Below are 23,157 nucleotides of genomic sequence, written 5' to 3'. Positions count from 1 at the left end.
GTGGGGAGCCTCTCCTGAGCAGGCACCTTGTGCCCGACGGAAGGTCCCCACTGTGGCACAAGCCGTCCCTACTGGACCACCTCCATGGCCGCACCCTGAGCGACTGCCCCTTGCCTCGCTGGGGCCCAGCCAATTGTTCATGGCGAGGCCCAATGCACGTATCTGCATTCCAGGGCCTCCACTATGTTGCCAGTCCCGGCTGGGCTCAGTGCCAGCTGTGGCCACTGTTCCTGGTGGTGCTGCTGGGACTGAAGAGCTGCCGGCCCACTGATTAAAGTTGTCAGAGGGGCGGAAGTCCCCCCAAGGCCAATTATGGGACTGGACAACATAAAATCATGGTGTGGCTTCCAGGCACATAGAAACATAGAAATATTGGAGCAGAAGTAGGCCATTCGGCCCTTCGAGCCTGCACCGCCATTCGATACGATCATGGCTGATCATCCAAACTCAGTACCCTGTTCCTGCTTTCTCCCTGTATCTCTTGATCCCTTTAGCCCTAAGAACTATATCTAACTCTTTCTTGAATATATTAATGATTTGGCCTCAACTGCTTTCTGTGGTAGAGAATTCCACAGGTTCACCTCTCTCTGGGTGAAGAAATCCCTCCTCATCTCAGTCCGAAATGGCTTACCCCTTATCCTTAGACTGTGACCCCTGGTCCTGCACTCCCCCGCCATTGGGATCATCTTTCCTGCATCTGCACCTGCACGGCGGAGGTGTGCTCACCACCGACTTTTTCTGCCGATGGGTGGGACCTATGGCCCGATGTAAAATTCCAGCCGTTAACTCTGTTTCTTTGTCCACTGGTTCTGCGAGTCCTGAGCATTTCCAACATTTTCTGTTTTTATTTTTGATTTCCAGCATCTGCAGTATTTTGCTTTTGTGTGAAGCATTGTGGTATTGGAAATGGAAAATACTTGTGCTGGTGCTATGGAGGGTGTTTGTTTAGTTGGGGCAGACTAGATATCTTATTTTGATATGGGAGATATTGAGATTGAGTGGAAAGTGTTACCCAGCACTAACATTTCTTACCTGGAGATCAAAATTCATACAAAATTGCTGTAAAAAATCTGCAAACTCATTGCTTCAAGACAAGTAGGACACAACATGAGGCAGCTAGTGGAAGAATGTAGAAATGAATTCTAAGGTTTGGCCACTTAATTTGTAGTTGGTTGCTACCTATTAACTTAGTCTTGTGTAGTTAATCTCACAGTGCTGTTGTGTTAGGGATCGTACCTTTGACATTGTCGTTAGTGTCAGGACAATCTCTACATGTAAAGCAAATGCTATAACTATCCACAATGTGAATGCGGGCTTTAGTCCTGGTGTGGTGACCTTCAAATCCTGCATCATCTTGCAGCTGAACTTGTGCAAGATGGAAGACTTCTGATGGTTTTAGAGGGATTACTGTTCCTGTTGATTCCACATGGCATGCCACTGAGAAATGTGTCTGTGACCAGTCTGTTCATAAAGCTTCTCATCAGATGGAGGCAAAGAGGCAATTTACTTACTTTCTTAAACAAAAACAAGAAATGCTGGAATCACTCAGCAGGTCTGGCAGCATCTGTGGAAAGAGAAGCAGAGTTAACGTTTCAACGTTTCGGGTCAGTCACCCTTCTTCGGAACTGACAAATATTAGAAAAGTCACAGATTATAAGCAAGTGAGGTGGGGGTGGGGCAAGAGATAACAAAGGAGAAGGTGCAGATTGGACCAGGCCACATAGCTGACCAAAAGGTCACGGAGCAAAGGCAAACAATATGTTAATGGTGTGTTGAAAGACAAAGCATTAGTACAGATTAGGTGTGAATACACTGAATATTGAACAGCAGCAAGTGCAAACCTGAAAAAAACAGTGGGTAAGCAAACTGAACAAACTTAGATGAAATGAAATAAATGCAAAAAAAGATTGTAAAAAATGTAAAAAAGAATGTAAAAAAAATAACTAAAAATGAAAGTAAAATGGGGGGCTGTCATGCTCTGAAATTATTGAACTCGATGTTCAGTCCGGCAGGCTGTCGTGTGCCTAATCGGTAGATGAGATGCTGTTCCTCGAGCTTGCGTTGATGTTCACTGGAACACTGCAGCAATCCCAGGACAGAGATGTGAGCATGAGAGCAGGGGGGAGTGTTGAAATGGCAAGCAACCGGAAGCTCAGGGTCCTGCTTGCGGACTGAGCGGAGATGTTCCGCAAAGCGGTCACCCAGTCTGCGCTTGTTTGTTGTTTGTTTCTGTTTGTTTTACCCCTCAGTTGGATTTTGCTCTTAGAATTATCAGCTTGGTTTTAGGCAATCCTCGAATTGGTGCAAGTTTTCTCTTTCCGTATTGTTATCTGAAGTTATATTTCTTTTCATAAAGCAAACATTAGATCATTTTACGTTACGTTTTTCACTAATTGTGCCATTGATTTCTCCCAATTTTAGTAAAAAGACTCTTAAGCGAGGGTTAAACTGTAATCTTTGGATTTTCAGTCTAATGTTGATATAATTGGAATATATAAAGGGCATTGATTTCACCTGGCAGCAAGCTCGGCTTTATATCTCTTCTAATGAAGAAATCGAGACACTTGATGATTCGGTGAGTTTATTCACTTGAGACCAAGAATGCTCCAGGTTTGATTTCCCAGACTCTGCTAAGTTGAGTTAAGTTTCCCAGTGTTGGCTATCTAGCTGGCAGTAGGGCCATTACAATTGGCTTCAAAACCCTGAGGTTAGGAAAGGAAAAGCTGATCCCACTTGATTGCTAGCACCTGTTAAAAAATTTTTGTGTGTTGAGTTCAGCTGAAGGCAGGATTGAGCTGGGTTGTAATGCCCTTCGCAGTTTATTAGTCTACCAACAAATTAGTCTACCGACAGCAGCTGTCAAAGCCAAAGCAGGAATGATGGCCATTTGAAAAAGGTATTACGAGACGGTGACTGGTGCCTGTGGAACTGTACACTAGTGAGGATTCCATGCTTTTAGAAGAGAAGGGAGAAACTTTATAAGAAGGTTATGAAAAATCGCAAAACTAAATGCTTTCTGATTTTCATTCAAAGGCTTAAATATTTCAATTTGAGGAATCTGTATCTTGCCTGGTTTTAGAACCATTTAGAATTTCTTGTTATTGCCAATTTCATCTGTCAAGATTGTTCAGCATGTCCTATCAGAGCTGAAGTATTTTTAGCTCTGCACTACGTGAGTTAAATCGAAAATGCGTTGCACTGTAGGTTGCAAAGAAATTACAGTAACTCCACCAGGAGATACTTGGGTTGATGATGCTTTGCCATCATTAAGCTGCTGATGATTCATTTACCTATGTTGTCCCTCAGTAGAAGCCAAGCTTTTAAAAAGAGGAGGCTGTCACTGTGATCAGAAATCTGACGCTTCTGACCTTTCAGTTTCTATTAAAGCTGCCAAAATGCTGCAGATGAAACCATAAGTGACGTAAACTGGATGCTGGGCGATTACGCCACAGGCCACTATGATTCATGCAATGAACTGGGGATGGCAGTGTTGAGTTCCTGAGAGTTAGGACTGTGTGTTTCACTTTTCTTTGCCTTTATCTAAATTTTTAATTTTGTATTAATTAGAGAACTAAGATTGTCTGTGTAATTGGTGATGACGTTCAGAGAAATAACTGAGATTCAACTCAAAATGATTTAAAATTTTGAATAACTGTATGATACCACCAAGTAATGTTGTACTGCACCACAAAGACTTGGAAGGTCCCTAGGTTCAATTCTTGGTGCATGCTGTACCAATAAATGTCAAGGTAGTGCTTCAGGGTTCATGGACTAGGAAAGGAAAAAAAAATCCACAGGGGTTATTGCCTTCAATCAGTGTTAATAACCCTTGCAAAGAGAGTGGATGTCCGATTAAACATAATTGTACTTTGCTGCCCCTGATTTCTACTCTCAGAGAAGAATGTCCTCTCAAAATTCAGCATTTGGGCTCCCATGAAGGAAACACTTTGAAAGGTTGTCATTGTTTGTGGAACTGTGTCATGCCATGAATTACTACCTTCAAGAAAAGAGTGAGGAAATCTCAGCAGGAACTAATTTACTCAGTTAACTAAATTGATTTCAGAGTAATGTCATTCCATTCTATGGAACGGTTTGGCTTTGTCATCTGATTTGAGTTTATAAAGGTGCTCATTGACTTTTACTACACCACACAAAATAAGCACCATCAGCAGGAGGAAAAAACATTGAGTAAAATGGACCTATTTATATTCTCTGGAGTTGAGAAGAATGAGAGGTGATCTCATTCAAACATACGAAATTCTGAGAGGGCTTGGCAGGGCAGAAGCTGAGAGGCTGTTTCATTTGGCTGGAGATTCTAGAGTGTTAATTGTATATTACTTGTATATTAATTGTATGCAGGTGGTGGGCATTAACTGGGGATTCACTTGAGCACATATAAAGAGGCACTTATTGAAACTGTGGTTGGTTGAGTTAAGAGGTGTATGCTTGTAATATTTCACTCTGTAAATAAATGCAAGATTGTATAAAGATTGGCTCCATTACGATCCTTCACCAACTGGATTTCTGGATTAGAACATTGTAGCGGAGGATGGTTGCCTAAAGGTGAAGGTTGGAAGCTTAAAAAAAAAGACGACGACAATCCTAGTAGCCATTGTGAGAAATGGCAGAAAGTAAATGTAAATTGTTGGGGAATGAATATGAGGAAGCACTTTTTTACGCAGCAGGCAGTAATAACCTGGAACTCACTGCACAAAAGGATGGTGGAAGCAGAGACAATCAATGACTTCGAGAGGAAGTTGGATGGCCGCTTGAGGGAAATAGACTTGCAGGGCTGCGGAGATCGAGCGGGGGCGTGGGACTGACTGGCTAGCTCTGTGAAGAACCAACAGAGACTCGATGGGCCGAATGGTCTCCTTCTGGGCCTCCTTCGATGTTCTCAGAGTCTGAACCATATGACCAGTGGAAGAATGAAGTGAATATGTGGATAAGGGTTACGTCTCTACCAAGGAGGAAACAAGGTATGGCCTTGGCGTTGTCACTTCTTCCCAGAAGTAAAATCAGAAATAAAGTATCTTGTAAGCTGAATGACCATCAGTTGGATACTGATGCAGGTTTGGATCTTCTATTCGAATTCCTAGATGAAATTTTCTGGAAAGATGGTCTATTAAATGCCTACTAGGCATGGTCAGACTGCGATAGATTGCGGAAAACAAATGGTTATTCAATGGAGGAATCTATTGTGGACTTAAACAAACTGTGTAAAAGATTGAGGACATTCAATTTAGAGATCCCTGGTTCAGTGCTCGGATTTAAATTGCTAGATTGTGCTAAGGTGTCGCATATGTCCTGGTTCTAACTGGGGTTCAGTTCTCGGAGAGAGACTTCCTGTTGAATCAGCTGTCTGTTGCCTTGGAAAAAGATTCCTGGGGAACAATCATCTCGTGTCACCTTGAATGAACAAATGGGACATACCGCCATGACACAAGGAATACAGGACTCCGTGTTTGCTGGATTTCGAAATGGGCCAGATACTGGACGCAGGCATTAATACAATGGAGGTGTTACAGATAGGCAGAATTAGGATGAAAACACCTTTGGAAGATCAGGCTATTGCAGCTGAAAACAGATTTGGAATAGCGGTAATAGGCAAATGAATCCTAGGAATGCCCAAGGAACAGTTAATGGGTGCTTCAGTTGTGACTCAAAGTATCAGAGAGGCAGGATCCTTGAAATGACACATGACAAAGAGAATTCTGATGCATTCTGAATCCGAATGAATTGTACTAGTCACAAGGAGTTTTAGTCGTGGGCTCGTTCAACTGTGGTTAAAATGTTATCTAGATTCAGAAAGTAGTGAGGATTGATGCAAGTTAAGAAGTATAGAAATACTATTTGCTATAGGTTTAGTGATGACAACATATTGAGATCACCAAAGAGAGTTGTAATTCCATGCAAAATAGCTACTTTATCAGTATTGATGTAGTCTCTAGTGAGATACCTATTCTGTTGAGTAAACCTTCTATGAAAAAGGCACAAATGAAATTTGACATGGAACATGATGAGGCAATTATTTTTGGAAAGTCAGTGGATCTACAGTTTACTCAAACAGGATGTTACTGTATTCCCTTAACAAAACCTGATGCTTCTCATCAGAGTATTTAGACAAGTATTAATGGTGTCGGATGATAAGCATGAGAGAGTAAAAAAGCAAATTGTCTTAAAGTTGCATAAACAATTTGCTCACCCTACTTGTCAAAGATTGAAAACCCTGCTGAAGGATGCAGGTGTGGTTGATGAAGAATGTACGAGGCGAATAGAAGTTTGAAACCTGTTAAAAAAAAAAAAATAGTGGAAGACGCCGCCACATCCTATTGTAAGCCTTCCATTGGCACGGGATTTTAACCTTGCCATGGATCTAAAAGTATGGGACAAAGACAGAAATATTTTCACTCTATATTTTATGGACGTGGCAACCAGATTTGGTCTTTCTACAATACTGCTTAGTAAGGACAATAGGGTGATATATAGAAAAAAATCATGAGGTCACTAACACTCGAGAAAAATTACTAGGAAAACTAATGGGACGAAAAACTGACAAGTCCCTTCAACATGATGGCCTGCATCCTAGGGTCGTTAAAAGAAGTGACTTCAGAGATAGTGGATGCATTGGTTGTAATCTTCCAAAATTCCCTAGATTCTGGAAAGGTCCCAGCGCATTGGAAAACTGCAAATGCAACACCTTGGGCTGAATGTTATGAGCCCTCCAGCGTCAGGGATCGTGGCGGGGGCGGAAATTCCAGGAGAGGCCCACCACGACCCCCGATGCCAAGAAGGCCCCGCAGCATTTTACTGGCGGCGCAAGGCCTCTGTGCAGGCCCCCCCACCACCAAGCGGCGAGGCCTTCATTTGCCTATTAAAACTTATGCAAAAAAATGTTAATTAACTTAACTGGACTGGGTGGCCATCCCACGCTGATATTCCGGCCTGTGGCCAGAAGTCCCGTGCCTTCCGATCCCCATTTGGGAATTCGAGGCAAGACAGTGGTGGGGAGAGGGAAGGAGTGAAATTATCAGGGCGGGAAGCAGGGGGGAAAGTGGGAAAAACACTTTTTATTGGCCGTGGGGGTGGTGGGAAGGGTTTGAAGGACAAATATGACGAGGATATATTAATGCCAAAGGGATCAAGGGATATGGGGAGAAAGCGGGAACAAGGTACTGGATTAGACGATTAGCCATGATCTTTTTGAATGGCAGAGCAGGCCCCAAGGGCCAAATGGCCTCCTCCTGCTCCTATTTTCTATGTTTCCAGGTTGGTGGGGAAAGTTCGGTTTGGGAATAAAGTAAATTTTCGAGATATAGGTCAATTTAAAAAAAGCATTGTGGGGGGCGGGGGGTGGTTGGGAAAGGGTGTCCATCTTTTAATGATTTTTATAAAGAGAATGCACAGAAATGTAACTTCAAAAATTCAATTTTTTCCAAAGGGCCTGAAGTCCTTTAAAAATGTTGCCGCACCTGCATGGTGGCACTGCACACCGCAGCCAGGGTCAGAGCAGCCGCCCCCTCTACATCATTGGGTGTGGCCGCTCCTCCCCCTCCATTTAAATGAGTCCTCGTGTGAAATATAGTGGGGGCTCAGTGATGGTGCCTCCGCGCCTGAAGGCCACCGACTTCAAAGCGCAATGCCGTGATGTGTGGCGTGCTCATAAAATTCAGCCCCTTTATTCAAGAAAGGATTGAAACAGAAAGAAGGAAATATAGGCCAGCTAGCCAAACATTGTCAGTTGGAAAATGCTGGAATGCACTATTAAGCAAGTAGTAGCAGGACATTCAGAAAGTCATAATACAATCAAGCAGAGTCAACATGGTTTTATGAAAGGGAAATCATGCTTAACCAATTTATTAGTGTTCTTTGAGGATGTAACGAGCAAGTTTTTTGTGCCACGCTTCCCATCCGGCGACGAAGCCGCCCACCACATGGCAAATAGCGGCGGCGGTGGGCTAAGGCTCTTAATTGGGGATAATTGCTTAATTAAGGGCCTCAATTGGCAGTGGGGCAGGAAGATTGTTCACAGGCCTTCCTGCCCCGGACTAAATATTTGCGGAACCCCTGCTCCCCGCCACCGCCCCCTCCCCCCACTCCCCGGCACCATCCCATCCAATATTATGTTTTCTGCCCCTTCCAGTTGTGCCACAGGGGAGAGCATAAAATTCCCCCTGAAGCGTCTGCAAAGGGATATAGCTAGGTTAACTGAGTGGGCAAAAGTTTGGCAGATGGAGTATAATGTAGGAAAATGTGAGGTTGTCCGCTTAGGCAGGAAGAGTCGAAAAGCAGAATATTATTTAAATGGAGAGAGACTGCAGAATGCAGAGTGATCTGGGTGTCCTTGTACATGAATCACAAAAAAGTTAGCATGCAGGTACAGCACGTAATTAAGAAGGTAAATGGAGTGTTGACCTTTATTGCAAGGGTGTTGGAGTAGAAAAGTAGGGAACTCTTGCCACAACTGTAGAGGGCGTTGGTGCGACCATACTTAAGAGTACTACGTACAGTTTTGGTCTCCTTATTTAAGGAGGGATATACTTGCACTGGAGGCATTTTCAGAGAAGCTTCACTAGGTTGATTCCTGGAATGGAGCGGTTGCCTTATGAGGAAAGGTTGAGCAAGTTGGACCTATACTCACTGGAGTTTTGAAGAATGAGAGGTGTTCTTATTGAAATGTATAAGATTCTGAGGGAGCTTGATGGGATGGATGCTGAGAGGATGTTTCCCCTCATGGGGGAATTTAGAACGAGTGGCTACAGTTTCAAAATAAGGGGTCTCCCATTTAAGATGGAGATGAGGAGGGTCGTTAATCTTTGGAATTCTCTGCCCCAGAGAGCAGCAGAGGTTGGGTTATTAAATATGTTCACGGCTGAGCGAGACAGATTTTTGATCTACAAGGGAATAAAGGGTTATGGGGGACAGGCAGAAAAGTGGAGTTGAGGCCACAATCAGATCAGCCATGATCTTATTGAATGGCGGAGCAGGTGAGAGGGTCCAAGTGGTCTACTCCTCCTATTTCTTGTGTTCTTATGCTCTTGAATGGATAGGGACCGGACTTGGGACATTGTCGAAGTTCCTGTCTAATAATCAAGGTGAATTTGCCAGTGATGAGTTCAGAGACATTTGAAAACATGAACATTGTGGTCTTGAATACCACTGCTGAACGTTCTTCCAGCAAAGGACTCTGAAAGGAATCATGCAGTGATCGATGAAATGCTGCATAAAATCTTAGACTGATCAACCAGACTGCAAGTTGACAATGGGCGGTTTAAATAAAAAATTTGCTTCAGGTGGTTGGAGGGTCCAGTCCCTATCATTTGATCTTTGGGTGATATCCCAAATTGCCTTCTGTGCTGTGCAATAGCCTTCCTGCTCTCGAAGGGACTACAATTAGTTCCATTTTTTTATGCACATTTGAATGCTTTACATATGGGGAGATGGGCTTTCATCAAATCTGAGATGTCAGAGAAAATTCAGAGAGCTCTGAGGCATCATTTAAGACAATCTGAGACAGAATTTAATTTAGGAGGTTTGGTGTATTATAAAAGAGAGGGTCATAGTGGGAAAGCCATACTTATCAAACATGGCAAAGAAAATGTTACGGTTCGTTCCTTAAGACTAATTAGGATTAATCACAAAATCTTGGACTTTGAGCAGCTGATCGAAGTAAACGCGGCACCTCTACCTCAAGTGCTCATGTATTTTGTGATGAAGGTCCTGTGGAACAGAATATGGTCGATCATGGGCTAGATGGTGGTATTGTGAGTGATCATGACGTACAGGACCGAGCTATTGCATTGAAAAGCCAATTGCCTAGAGTGGGTACTCGGGTGACATATATTCCAGAGGGGTCGAATGAATGGAGGGATGTGACAGTTGTGGGACATAACTGGAAAATTAACTGGTAAGTTTAAATATTGGTTGAAGTTTCAGGATAATGGCCAAGAAGTGAACTCCATGGACTCGCAGAATGGGGTGAAAGTGGAGAATACTTAAGCGCATTGCAAGTTCTAATAGTGGCTCCAGAAGTGACTGTTGTGTCAGAAAACGATCACATACTGGAGAAAAAGTCTCCAGTCGTGTGAGAGGGAGATCTCACAGTAGTAGTCCCAACAGACATCAAAGTGCAAGTGCAGCCCGTACGTTGCTTGTATAGATTACACAATTAAATGAAGGCTACAGCACAGTCTCTGAACAGAACTAGAAGCAGAAGTCCTCATGACCATGAGGTTTTGGTGGCTGCCAATAAACTTGAGGATAAGCCAATAAACTTGAGGATTAGCTAATAAAAGAAGCAAAACAAAAGGAATTAGATAGTTGGATAGAGTTTGGAATATATTCTGAGGTACCAGATAAGGGGCAACCAGACTTTTCAAATAGGTGGATTTGTACTGAAAAAAGTCCTTGCAGGTGGGACTTATAATGCTAAGGCCAGGCTAGTTGTCGGGGTTTGAAGAGCAACTGAGTGATACAGCTGTCAGAGTGGCCTCTCCTACAGCTGGAAAAGTAATCTTGAAAATCCTTTTAACTCTTTTGACCACATATTTATGGAAGTGTAGATTCTATACAAGGTGCATACTGAAGATAGTATACTCATTGAATGTACATTCTATGAAAAGTGTGAGTGAGAAAAGGTTACAGATTGACCTGCTGGTTTGAAGCAAATACTGGAAAGAAAGGAAATCTCTTAAGTTTAAATGGGTGGATACAAGTCATCAATTGTACGATTGTTTTACAAAAAGAAGTACATGTACAAAGAGCTTGTTAGGGGTCCTAGAGAAGGGGCATCTTGCAATGTAATGCTTTGTATAGAATACACTTTTTTTGATCTGTCTTTAAATTTTGGTTGTGCATATTGTGATGGAAACCCCACCTGCCAAGAATGAGGCATATTAATTTCATCATATGAAACATTAATTTTAAACTGTTGCTGGACTGAAAAGATGACTTGTTGAAAGAGGTCACAGCAGTGGCTGGAAACATTTGCATTCTAAGAGACAGTTGGCTGGAGTAGTCAATGGACCTATTCCCTGATCCAGTTAACCTAAATGGATTTTGATCACCAGACATTGAATGTGTAAAAAGCCAGCATCCCATTTCCCCCCCCCCCCCACTGATGGGTCTGTGAAGATGGAGAATCCACAAAAACGCAGGAGAGTTTGTTTAAAAAAAAAAGCTGTTCACATGACTAACCTGCTGGCCCAGGTTTGGTTTTGAATTGTGTTAACAAGTTTGGGTCAGACTGCAACTGAACTCGAAGAAAGAGCATCTCTCCCTGGCTCTCTCTCTCCCTCTCACACAAAGACAGGGATCTATGGAAGAAACTACGCCAAGACAGAAAACCATTGATATAAGTTTGAAAGGGTACACTGCGCCCCCAACGAGACGGCATGATTGAGCTGCAATCAAAGATTCTACATCAAACTCAAAAGACAGTAAATGAACTCCAGCTATTGTTTCAAACCTTTTCCCCTTGATTCTTTCTCCCTTTTCTGTCTCTATCTGCGTGTATGTTTATCGCGTATGCATGCTAGCGTCCTCGCGTATTTTTAGTAGTTTTGACCGAATTAGAGTTTTAAGGTTAATAAACTTATACCTTTCTTGTTTAAATCTACGTAAACCTGTCTGGTTGATTTCTTTGCCATTACAATTGGAGAGCAGTGAACAAGGATTCACTGAGGGGAAGCTTAAAAACACGGTGTTTTAAAAATTAAGCCCTGTTAGGGTCAAACCAGCAAAAGGCTGAGAGGGAACCCCTGGACCCCTTTCTCACCTGGTCGTAACAAGATGAACTATTGTTTGAAGGGAAAGAAGGGAATCTGTTAATTGTATATAATTTGTGTTTAATTATATGCAGGTGGTGCGCATTAATTGGAGTTTCACTTGAGCACATATAAAGAGACAATTTTTGAAACCGTGGTGTGGTTGAATTAGGAGATGTATGCTTGTAACATTTCACTTTGTAAATAAAGGCACGGCTGAGTAAAAGATAGGCTTCTTCACCAACTAACTTTCAGGATTAGAACATAATGTTTCAGACTGAGGGGTTGGCCATTTAGGACTGAGATGAGAAATTTCTTCACTCAGTGGTTTGTAACTCTTTGGAATTCTTTACTCCAGAGGGCTGTGGATGTTCAGTTGTTCAACGTATTCAAGACTGAAATCAGTAGATTTTTGGACACCTAGGGGAATCAAGCAAAAGTGGAATTGCGGTAGATCAGCCATAAAATGAGTGGTGGAGTACGCTCAAGGGGCTGCATGGTCTACTCCTGCTCCTAATTCTTAGGTTCTTATGTTAAGAAGCAAACATCTTCCTGGCAAATTCCTAAAGGATTGTAACATCCTCATGAGGGCTGAGCTTTCTTTTCCAAATTGTGAAGTGCATCTCACTCCAGTATTATGCCCAGGCAAGGGGCGGGGGGAGCTCGGAACTCTGACCAGGTCTGTCTCTATAGTTTGTTTATGTAATTTATTTTGTATTAATGCAAGGCTATCATTTGAAAACTCTTGTTACTGTGCAATAAATTGGCTGTTTTATTCAAGTGATACTTCAACAAAGGCTCATGTAAATTGCATTTTTGCGCATCATCCCAGTAATTTAGTCTGCTAATGCTCGAATGTTAAGGCACACAGAAATATCATTAGATAACTGAATGCTGAACACTGAGTCTCTGATGTCCCAACTTGAACATGTACTGTTCCCCAGTAAATAAATCCTACATGTGGGTTGTTATGATCAGGTGAGAAGGGGTCGAAGGGCTCCCCTCTGTTCCCTCCTTGTTTGATGCCAACAGGTTTATTTCTTTTTGAAATGGATATACTTGCCAATTCAGTGACTTATGTGTGCCCGTGATCTTCAAAAAAAATCGTACAGGTTTTCCTGAGTTTAACAAAGAAAGAGAGTAGCTTTATTGTACTCAAACCTAAGTAAAATAATAAAATATGCTGCAACTTTCACACACACACTCGAAGATCATACACACACAAACACAAATAGGTTACAGAGTGGGGAAGGATAGATTGGTCGAATTAGAGTCTAGAGAAATAAAAGCGGTATACAATCTGTGGAGGTTGGTGACTCTGTTGGCTTCAGGCTGAATTCGGTGGTCGTGTGACTTTCCTTTGGTGGTCCTGACGCTTCCAATATGAAGATGAGGGTGGTTATCCTGGAGACAGCAACGCAGCTGATATTCTTCAAGGAGTGTCTGTCTGAAGCAGGGATATGCTTAGGCGGTCACGTTCAGCAGTCAGGGTTTGAAACGTCAATCTGAATTGGCGAAAGAGAAAGGAAGGAGTGACTCCACTTGGGCTTTCTTTTGTTGCTACCTAGCTGCTTGTCTCATTGCTGCAGGGAAATATCTGTCACCCAGTGATTCAAGCATGGTGGTTACCAGTATGTATTCCCTCTTGCAACTTAATCAGCCCATATCTAGGAATTTCCATCTCACAACCAGGGTCCCATTGTTCAAGTGATTAGGTTTGAGTGGTTCGTCTCCACCAGTTTAATATTCAGGTGATGGCCTTGACCTCCTGGAGAATCCTTGGCATCAGGTGGCAGGACCGTATCTCCAACATAGAAGTCCTCGAGGCAGCCAACATCCCCAGCTTATACACTCTACTGAGCCAGTGGCGCTTGAGATGGCTTGGCCGTGTGAGCCGCATGGAAGATGGCAGGATCCCCAAGGACGCATTGTACAGTGAGCTCATCACTGGTATCAGACCCACCAGCCGTCCATGTCTCCGCTTTAAAGACGTCTGCAAACGTGACATGAAGTCCTGTGACATTGACCACAAGTTGTGGGAGCCAGTTGCCAGTGATTGCCAGAGCTGGCGGCAGCCATAAAGGCGGGGCTAAAGAGTGGCGAGTCGAAGAGACTTGGCAGTTGGCAGGAAAAAAGACAGAAGCGCAAGGAGAGAGCCAACTGTGTAACAGCCCCGACAAACAATTTTATCTGCAGCACCTGTGGAAGAGTCTGTCGCTCTAGAATTGGCCTTTTTAGCCACTCTAGGTGCTGTTCCACAAACCACTGGCCACCTCTAGCTGCTTACCCATTATCTCTCGAGACAAGAAGGCCAAAGAAATAAAGAAAGAAAGATGGCTTTGATGCCTTGCTGATGGGAATAGGATAGGTAGTTCACTCAGATTCCCCAAGGTCATTGTTCTTGATGGGTCTGTGCAGACAATCCGTCTCCACCTCAATACATTGGAATGTGGAGTACGGTGATGCAAATTGGGGTGGCCATCTTCAGCTGCTAGAGTCACTTTTTATCTGTCTCTTTTTTTAAAAATTTACATCAGGTTTCCAGCCAGTGGATTCAAAATCATCATTCGACATAGCATGTTTTTGTGACACCTCAACACCATACAAAATGAAATGTGACAACAGGAATGGACTGTGACGATATCCCCTCTGAGATCTCTTTTTTTTTTACTTCAGGATTATGAGTCTATCGATATTCATTCTCTCAAAACCATTGATAATCTTGAAAACCTCTGTGTATATCCCCATTTACCTTTTCCAGTCTGATATAAATCATACCAATTTTTCAGGTATTTCTTGATAATGAGAATTTCTCATGCTTGGTATAATCTTGGTGTATCCTTCCTACAATAGCACACTGTGTTCCTGCTATGGAGTTACTAGTTTTGATTTTGGGACTCTACTGCCTGCTGTGATTGTGGAGAAAAGTTGAAAGTGGAACAAAACCAGTTCCACACACTTGATCTTTGTACATTTTTGTCATATTTGTTGTATAATTTTCCAAGCTCTCCTAGTTTAGGTAATAAATGGTTTGAGCTTTATTCTTGCAGGCTGTGACATCCTCTCAACCCATTTATGGATTTATATTTTGTAATACGCTCTAGCCTATGTATTGGCCAACATATGTATATTGTACTTTGCCAGGGTTAATTTCTTCTGCTCATACCTAACAATGGTGCAGTATTGCATGCTGTCAGTCGAGGTTCTGCTCTGAGATTTACAATGAACTGAACTGTGTGCTATCTATTTTGCTTGGACAGTTCAGCAGCTGCAGCACAAGCTCATCTTGTCTGATTAACTACAAGTGATGACCTCTTCAGATACTATTAAACTTTCAGTTACTTGAAACTAGTGCAATAAAATGAGATAGCCTTGGAAATAGCGACATATATAATTTGTTTCAGATGAATTATGACATCCTCACTCAAAGCTGTCGTGAATTCTGTGTCTGCAGTTCCATTTCTGAAACCTTTGAGGTGTACACTAAAAAATGCTCATTTATTGATAATTCCAGGAGGAAATTATATTTTATAATATTTTTCTTATTTTTTAATTAGTAATGGGTTGAAGGGTTATGGAGAACGGGCAGGAAAGTGGAGTTGAGTCCAAGATGAGATCAGCCATGATCGTATTGAATGGTGGAGCAGGCTCGAGGGGCTGAATTGCCTACTCCTGCTTCTAGTTTATTAAGGAAAAATAAAATGGGCAACAATATTGGTGAACAGCAATGGGAAACATTTATAACTGTTCAACAGAATGCAGGAAAAGTATATTCCCCTAAAAGGGAAGAACAAACTAAACACTGGTGAAACTTCATGGATGAATAAGGACAGAAAGGAACAGTTGAGGGTTAGGAAGAAGGCTTACATTAAAAGTACATAGACAGCAGAGGAGTGCATGATAAGAGAGCATCCTAAGATCTTAGGAGAAAAGTCAAAAATGCCATTAGGAAGGTAAAGAGGAACTATGAAATTAAATTATCAAGCAACATAAAACAAAATAGTAAAATATTTTACAGGCACATCAATTTTAAAAAAAATGGAAGGCTGGGATGGGAATTGGACCATCAGGCATAGACAGGATAATACCACAAGTAACAAGTAGAGAGATGGCAAAAATATTAGATAATTATTTCACTTCATTGTTTACCAGGGAGATAGAACAGGTAAACATGACATGGAATAATGAGATAAGTGCATTTAAAATAAAAAAGGGGATGTATTGAATTAACTCATCAAACTCAAAGAAGGTAAAGCCCCTGGTCGTGATGGATTGCATCTATGCATTTTAAAAGAATCTAGGGAAGAGCTAGCAGTGGCATTACTGAACATATTTAATAGTTCGTTAGAAAAAGATGTAATGCCAGAGGATTGGCAGATAGCTAACGTAATTCCGATAAGAAATTCTGATAACATGCCCAGGCAGTTATAGACGAGTCAGCTTGACGTTGGTGGGAGGAAAAATAATGGAATTCCTGCTGAAGGAGAGAATAGAAGAACATGCAGAAACAAAAAATATAATAATGAATAGTCAGCATGGATTTCAAAGGGAAAATCTTGCTTGACCAGCCTTATTGAATTTTTTGAGGCGGTCACAGAGTAGGTAATGGTAATGCAGGAGATGTAATTTATCTGGATTTTCAAAAGGCCTTCGATAAGGTACTCATTAATAGACTAATAAGATTAGAGAATGCGGAGTCAAGTGACAATGGATTTCTAGCTGATTTAAAGACAGCAGTTAGAGAGTGGGAGTAAAAAGTAGTTACTCAGAGTGGCAGAAGGTGGGAAGTGGTGTTCCACAAGTATCGGTGCTGGGACCACTGCTGTTCACAATTTACATTTGCAATTTAGACTTTGGAATCAAAAACCCCATTTCCAAATTTGCAGATGACACCAAATGGCGATAGTCAATACTGCGGACGATTGAAACAAATTACTGGAGGACATTAATAAACTTGCAGAATCAGCAAATAATTGGCAAATAAAGTTCAACATAGTTAAATATGAGGTAGTGCATTTTGGTAGGAAGAATTGGGAGGTCACTTATTATTTGGAAGGTGCGAGTCTGGGTTGCGTAGAGGAACAAAGGGATCTTGTGCAAATTCACCAATCACCAAGAGTTGTGTCACAGGTTAGCAAGGCCATAAAAAAAAAAGCAAGCATTAGATTTTAATTCTAGAGGGATAGAGTTGAAAAATAAGGAAATTATGTTAAACCTGTTTTAAACCTTGGTTAGACCACACTTAGAGCACTGTGTACAATTCTGGTCACCCTGTTATAAAAATGATTTAGAGGCATTGGAAAGGGTGCAGAGAAGATTTAGAAAAATGGTATCAGAAATGCGTGGGTATTCATATCAAGAAGAGATGAATAAGCTGGGTCTCTTGAAACAAGAAGGCTGAGGGGTGACCTCACAGAGATCTTCAAAGTTATGAAAGATTTTGATAGAGTGGATACCGAGGGAATGTTTTCAATTGTGGGGAAGAGCATAATTAGAGGACATCAGTAAAAGGTGGTCACCAAGAAATCCAATAGGGAATTCAAAAGAAACTTCTTTACCCAAAGAGTGGGAGAATGTGGAACTCACTACCGCAGGGAGTGGTTGAAGCAATGAGTCCAGATGCATTTAAGGGGAAGCTAGACAAGCATATGAGGAAGAAGGGAATCGAGGGTTACAAGGATATATTTAGATGAACAAAGACGGGAGAAGGCTTGAGTGGAACGTAAATGCCAGCATGGACTAGTTGGGCCGAATGGCCTGTTTCTGTGCTGTATTTCCTCTGTAAAGTTTCTAGTTTTTAAGAATTTTATGACCAGCCCCCTCTCTTTTATCAAGTAAGTCATGTATTCAATCTGTAACATACAGAGGGTATGAACTATCATTATGCTACAACCTAAATGCACTGTGTTTGGTCTCAGTGTCGCTGTGCAGCAATACTGTAATTTCTTTTATCTCACTTGGGTGTAAGAGAGCAAGATATTCAAGATTTACAAAATTGAATGGTAAAACGTTCAAAATTGAATGAATGCATCTATTCATGGTGTGGCTTTGGACCTTGTATTGCAGAACTGTGCACTTTGCAGCCTGCAACTGTCTGTTTATGAATCCTCAGTTTGAATATTGAGTATAGCCTTAATGCATTAATGAAAATATTAATTATACAGGAGTAGATAGTGCTGCCTAGATATCTGCATTGGTTCATTCAATTGTGTGTGCTGTTTTCCAGGCCTGTCCTTCAAAGGGAGAAACACTTCCAGTACTTGAAGAAAGGTCTGAGGCACCTCTCAGAGTCATATTCGGTAAGACTTCAGGCAAGGGAGGTGGAAGGGAAAGTATTGCATTCCTTGAATTTTTAATGTGTATGTTCAATGTGAAGTTTGGAACTTCGTAAAATGCATTGCTTTATGAGCACGTACTGATTTTCAAGTCCACTTTGAGTTCAGCTAAGGGGTTTTTGGATAGCCCAAATTTGAAGGGTTACAGTTAGCGTTGACTGTATTGAGAAGACTTTAACTTCTGATTTGAATCAAATTGAAATGCAAAAATATGTAACAAAAAACTAACCGATATTTTGTACAGACCTGATTCAAGAATAGTTGTTTATGTCTCTTCATACTCGATTTTAAGGAGGGTCTTAAAGGAGGAAAGTGAGGTGGAGAGGTGGAGAAGTAGGTATTCCAGAGCTTGGGGCCTAGGCAACTGAAGGTGTGGCCACCAATGGTGGAGTGATTAAAATCAGGGATGCACAAGAGGCTAGAATTACAGGAGCGCAGAGGGTTGGAGGGTTGTGGGGGCTGGAGGAGATTACAGACATAGGGAGCAGTGAGATAATAGAGGGATTTGAAAACAAGGATGAGAATTTTAAAATCAAAATGTTGCTTGACAGGGAGGCAATGTCAGTCAGCGTGCAAAGAGGTGATAGGGTAACAGGACTTGGTATGAGTTAAGGCAGTCATCAAACAGGCTGAGCACTTAATCAGATTGAAGAATTCCCTCAGAAGGCAAACTTGGAAGAAAAAAGCACTGGTTGTCATTCACCTTTTAATCACTTTACAAAAAGTGAAATAAAGATTGGGACTTTTTTTTATTGTATCATGGAATGTGAGCATCGCTGACAAGGCCAGTATTTGTTGCCCATCCCTAATTGCCCTTGAGAACGTGGTGGTGAGCTGGCTCTTGAACCTCTGCAGCCCATGTGGTGTAGGAACACCCAGAGTGCTGTTAGGAAGGGAGTTCCAGGTTTTTGACCCAGGAACAATGAAGGAACGATGATATAGTTCCAAGTCAGGATAATGTGTAGCTTGGAGTGGAACTTGCAGATGGTGGTGTTCCCATGCGTTTGCTGTTCTTGTCCTTCTAGGTGAATGATGAGTTGGTAAGGTGCTGTCAAAGGAGTTTTGGTGAGTTATTGCAGTGCATCTTGTAGATGGGACATACAGCTGCTACTGTGCACCACTGGTGGAGGGAGTAAACATTTAAGGTGGTGGATGGAGTGCCGATCAAGTGGGCTTTGAGTGTTGTTGTAGCTGCACTCATCCAGGCAAGTGGAGAGTATTCCATCACACTCCTCTCTTTTGCCTTGTAGATGGTGGCCAGACTTTTGAGAGTCAGGAGGTGAGTTACTCGCTGCAGAATTCACAGCCTCTGACTTGATCTGTCGCCATATTATTTATATAGCTGGTCCAGTTAAATTTCTGGTCACTGATGACCCCCAGGATGTTGATGGGGGTTTCGTTGATGGTAATGCTGTTGATTGTCAAGGGAAGGGGCGGGGGAGGTGTTGTTGGTTAGATTCTCTCTTGTTGAAGATGGCCATTGCCTGGCACAAATGTGACTTGCCCCTCATCAGCTCAAGTTTGAATGTTGTCCAGATCTTGCTGCATGTGAGCACGAACTACGTCAGTATCTGAGGAGTCTCAAATGGTACTGAACATTGTGCAATCATCAGCGAACATCCCCACTTCTGACTTTATGATGGAGGGAAGGTCATTTATGATGCAGCTGCATATGTTTGGGCTTGGGACGCTACCCTGAGGGACTCCCGCAGTGACGTCCAAGGGCTGAGATTGGCCTCCGACAACCACAACCATCTTCCTTTGTGCTAAATATGACTCCAACCAGTGGAGAATTTTCCCCCCCCAATTTTAATTGACTTCAATATTACTAGGGTTTCTTGATGCCATGCTTGGGTAAATGATCTGGAAGGGAAAAAAGGAGGGTGCGTCAGTATTGATCTGGCAGTGAAGATACTGTTGCCACACTAGAAACGGATGATGGCCTTGCGGGTTCAAAGAATCTATTTGGTTAGAAATGGGGGTACACTACAGACCACCAAATAGTGGGTAGGAGAATGGTGGGGATGTGGTAGGGAATATGGGGCTAATGTAGGATTAGTATAGTTGTGGAAAAGGACGAAGAAAAATCAAATGTGCAAATACTCAACTGGAGGAGGGCTAATTTCAGTGAATCAAAAAGGAACCTGTTCCAGGTGGATTGAATCAAAGGTTAACATATAAAACTATAAATGAGCAACGGGAGGCCTTGAAAGATGAAGTAGTTCAGGTACAGACAAGGCGGATTCCCATGAGGGGGGAAAGGAAGGGCATTCAAAGCTAGAGCTCCCTAAATGACTAAAGATATAGAGATTAAAATGAAACAGAAGAAGGCATGATAAGTTTGAAAGAGAGAATCAAGCTGAATACAAAGCGTACAGGAAAGAACTGAAAAAGGAAATAAGAGGGACAAAGAGAGCATATGAGGACAGTCTAGTGGGTAACATAAAGGTGAGCCCAAAAGTCTTTTATAAGCCAATAAATAGTAAAAAAGTAGTCAAAGGAAGGCTGAGACCAAATAGGGGCCAAAAAGGAGATCATATAGAGGCAGAGGACGTGGCTGATGTACTAATTGAGTACTTTGTATCTATCTTCACTTAACATGCAGATGCTGTCAATGGCACAGTACAGGATGAGGTCGTAGAGAAATTGGATAGGATAAAAATAAAGAGGAGATACTTAAAATATTGGCAGCACTCAAAGTCACGAAGTCACCCAGTCCGGATGGGATGCAGCCGAGGTTGCTGAGGGAAGTCAAGGTTGAAATTACGGAGGGTCTGGTCACAATCTTCCAATCCTCCTTAGATACGAGAGTGGTGCCAGAGGACTGGAGGATGGCAAATGCTGCACCCCCTGTTCAAAAAAGAGAGAGGGATTAAACCCTGAAATTACTGACCAATCAGCCTAACATTGATGGAAACCGAGAGACATTAATCTGGGACAAAATTAAAAGAAAAATATTAGTTAATAAATGAAAGCCACCACAGATTTCTTACAAGTAAATCATGTTTGACTAACTTGATTGAGTTCTTTGAACAGAGAGGGTGGATGAGGGTAATGCAGGTGCTGTTGTGTATTTGAGCTTTCAAAAGGCACTTGATAACCTTGATTACATAATACACTTGATAGCAAAATCGAAGCCCATGGGATTCAAGGGGCAATGGTTGCATGGATACGAAATTGACGAAGGGACAGAAAACGGGGAATGGAAGAATGATGAATGGATGGTTTCCAGACGAGAGGGAAGTGTGTAGTGGTGTCCCATTCTCCCACTCACCTTCAACCAGGGGTCAATGTTGGGACCACTGCTATCTTTGATCTGTATTAGTGACCTGAACTTGGGGATACAGGGCATAATTTCAAAGTTTGCAGATGACGCAAAACTTGGAAAGGTAGAAAGGTAGTAAACAATGAAGATGATAGCAACAGACTTCAGGAGGACATAGACAGATTGGATGAAATGGGCAGACATATGGCAGATGAAATTTAATGCAGAGAAGTGTGAAGTTATTTATTTTAGTAGGAAGAATGGGGCAAGGTAAAATAAAGTAAATAGTGCAGTTCTAAAAGGGGTGCAGTAACAGAGAAACCAGTGGGTGTATGTACTGAAGTCTTTGAAAGTGACAGGACAAGTTGAGAAAGCTGTTTTGAAAGTCTTATAGGATCCATGGCTTTTTAGATATGGCATATAGTACAAAAGCAAGGAAGTTATGTTGAACCTTTGTAAAACACTGATTAAGCCCCAGCTGGAGTATTGTGGCCATTTCTGGACACCACACTTTAGGAAGGAAGCCAAGGTCTCAAAGAGGGTGCAGGGAGATTTACTATAATGATACCAGGGACGAGGCACTTGGGTTATGTGGAGAGATCAGAGAACCTGGAGTTGCTTTCCCCAGAGCAGAGAAGGTTAAATGGAGATTTAATAGAGGTGTTCAAATCGTGAAGTACTTTGAGAGACTAAATAAGGAGAAGCTATTTCCTGTGGCAGGAAGGTTGGTAACCAGAGAACTACAATTTAATGTGATTGGCAAAAGAACCAGAGGTGACATGAGGAAACCTTTTTTCTTTTATTCAGCAAGTTATAATGATCTGGAAAGCTCTGTCTGAAAGGGGAATGGAAGGGGATTCAATAATAATTTTCAAACAGCAATTGGATAAATACTTGAAAAGGGAAAAGTTGCAAGGCTATGGGGAAATAGCGGAGGGAATGGATAATGACATTGCTCTTTCAAAGAGCCGGCACAGACACAATGGGCCAAATGGCCTCCTGCACAGTGTCATTCTATGATTCTACATAGTGTCCTCATACAAGCATCTCTGCAGATTTAACCGACAGCAGCACAGCTTTTCAAACTTAATTTGCTATACAGAGCAACATAGAAGTGATTACAATAAACTCATTTCCCTCTCTGGAGGAAATTAGAGGAGAAATGTTCAAGGTATATGTTATGGTACAGCACCCCATTATCTTCCTATTATTTCTCTCACGTGGACATGTTTCCATCTGGATTTATTACTTTTCTGGTCTTCAGTTTGTTGAAGTGTGAGAACTTGAGGATGGGCCGGTCCGATGTCTTAGACCTTCATTAGCTGCCATTTTGGAAGCATTCACTAAATATATTCTGTTTCGTTTACATTTTTAAGTTATTCTCTTGATCAGAGGATGTGTTTTGATCAGTATATGAGGACAGTTGATATGGTGTGGTTGCCTTATCTGATTAGTTTGAAATGTCTTAAGTCTACACATACTATATGTGACAGCAATCTGGTTCAGGAATTAGAAATAGTTAGCAGCGCAAAGATCAGAAATATGTAAGTACTACAATCAACTACCTCTACCAGTCAGCCAAGGGATAACCGTTGTTGAGAATGCAGCGGAGTAATGAGGTGATCAGCAATTTGTCGTATTTCCCAATTAGGTCTGATTGCATGACTGGAGACCAACACAACAATAATTAACACTTGGGAGTTCACAATCCAGTAAAAATTGAGTTCTAAAAATGTTAAGCTTGGATTTTGTTTTTCTTTTTCTCAACAACATCTCGGCTGGTGACCCTCCT

The 23,157-nt window shown here is 41.9% G+C and overlaps 1 protein-coding gene across 1 annotated transcript in view; it reads left to right on the top strand.

Annotated features, from left to right (window-relative positions):
* The window catches only part of fntb (farnesyltransferase, CAAX box, subunit beta), a 153,369-nt gene that overhangs the window by 28,120 nt on the left and 102,092 nt on the right, over positions 1-23,157 (top strand). The window contains exon 3 of the mRNA XM_068039475.1: positions 17,992-18,064. Within this exon, the coding sequence (XP_067895576.1) occupies positions 17,992-18,064 (73 nt within the window). The remainder of the gene's footprint in view (positions 1-17,991; positions 18,065-23,157) is intronic.

This window comes from Heterodontus francisci, chromosome 9, assembly GCF_036365525.1.
Source record: "Heterodontus francisci isolate sHetFra1 chromosome 9, sHetFra1.hap1, whole genome shotgun sequence".
Lineage (NCBI taxonomy): Eukaryota > Metazoa > Chordata > Chondrichthyes > Heterodontiformes > Heterodontidae > Heterodontus > Heterodontus francisci.
Note: the sequence above shows the minus strand (reverse complement) of the source record. Positions and strands in the feature narration are given on the sequence as shown.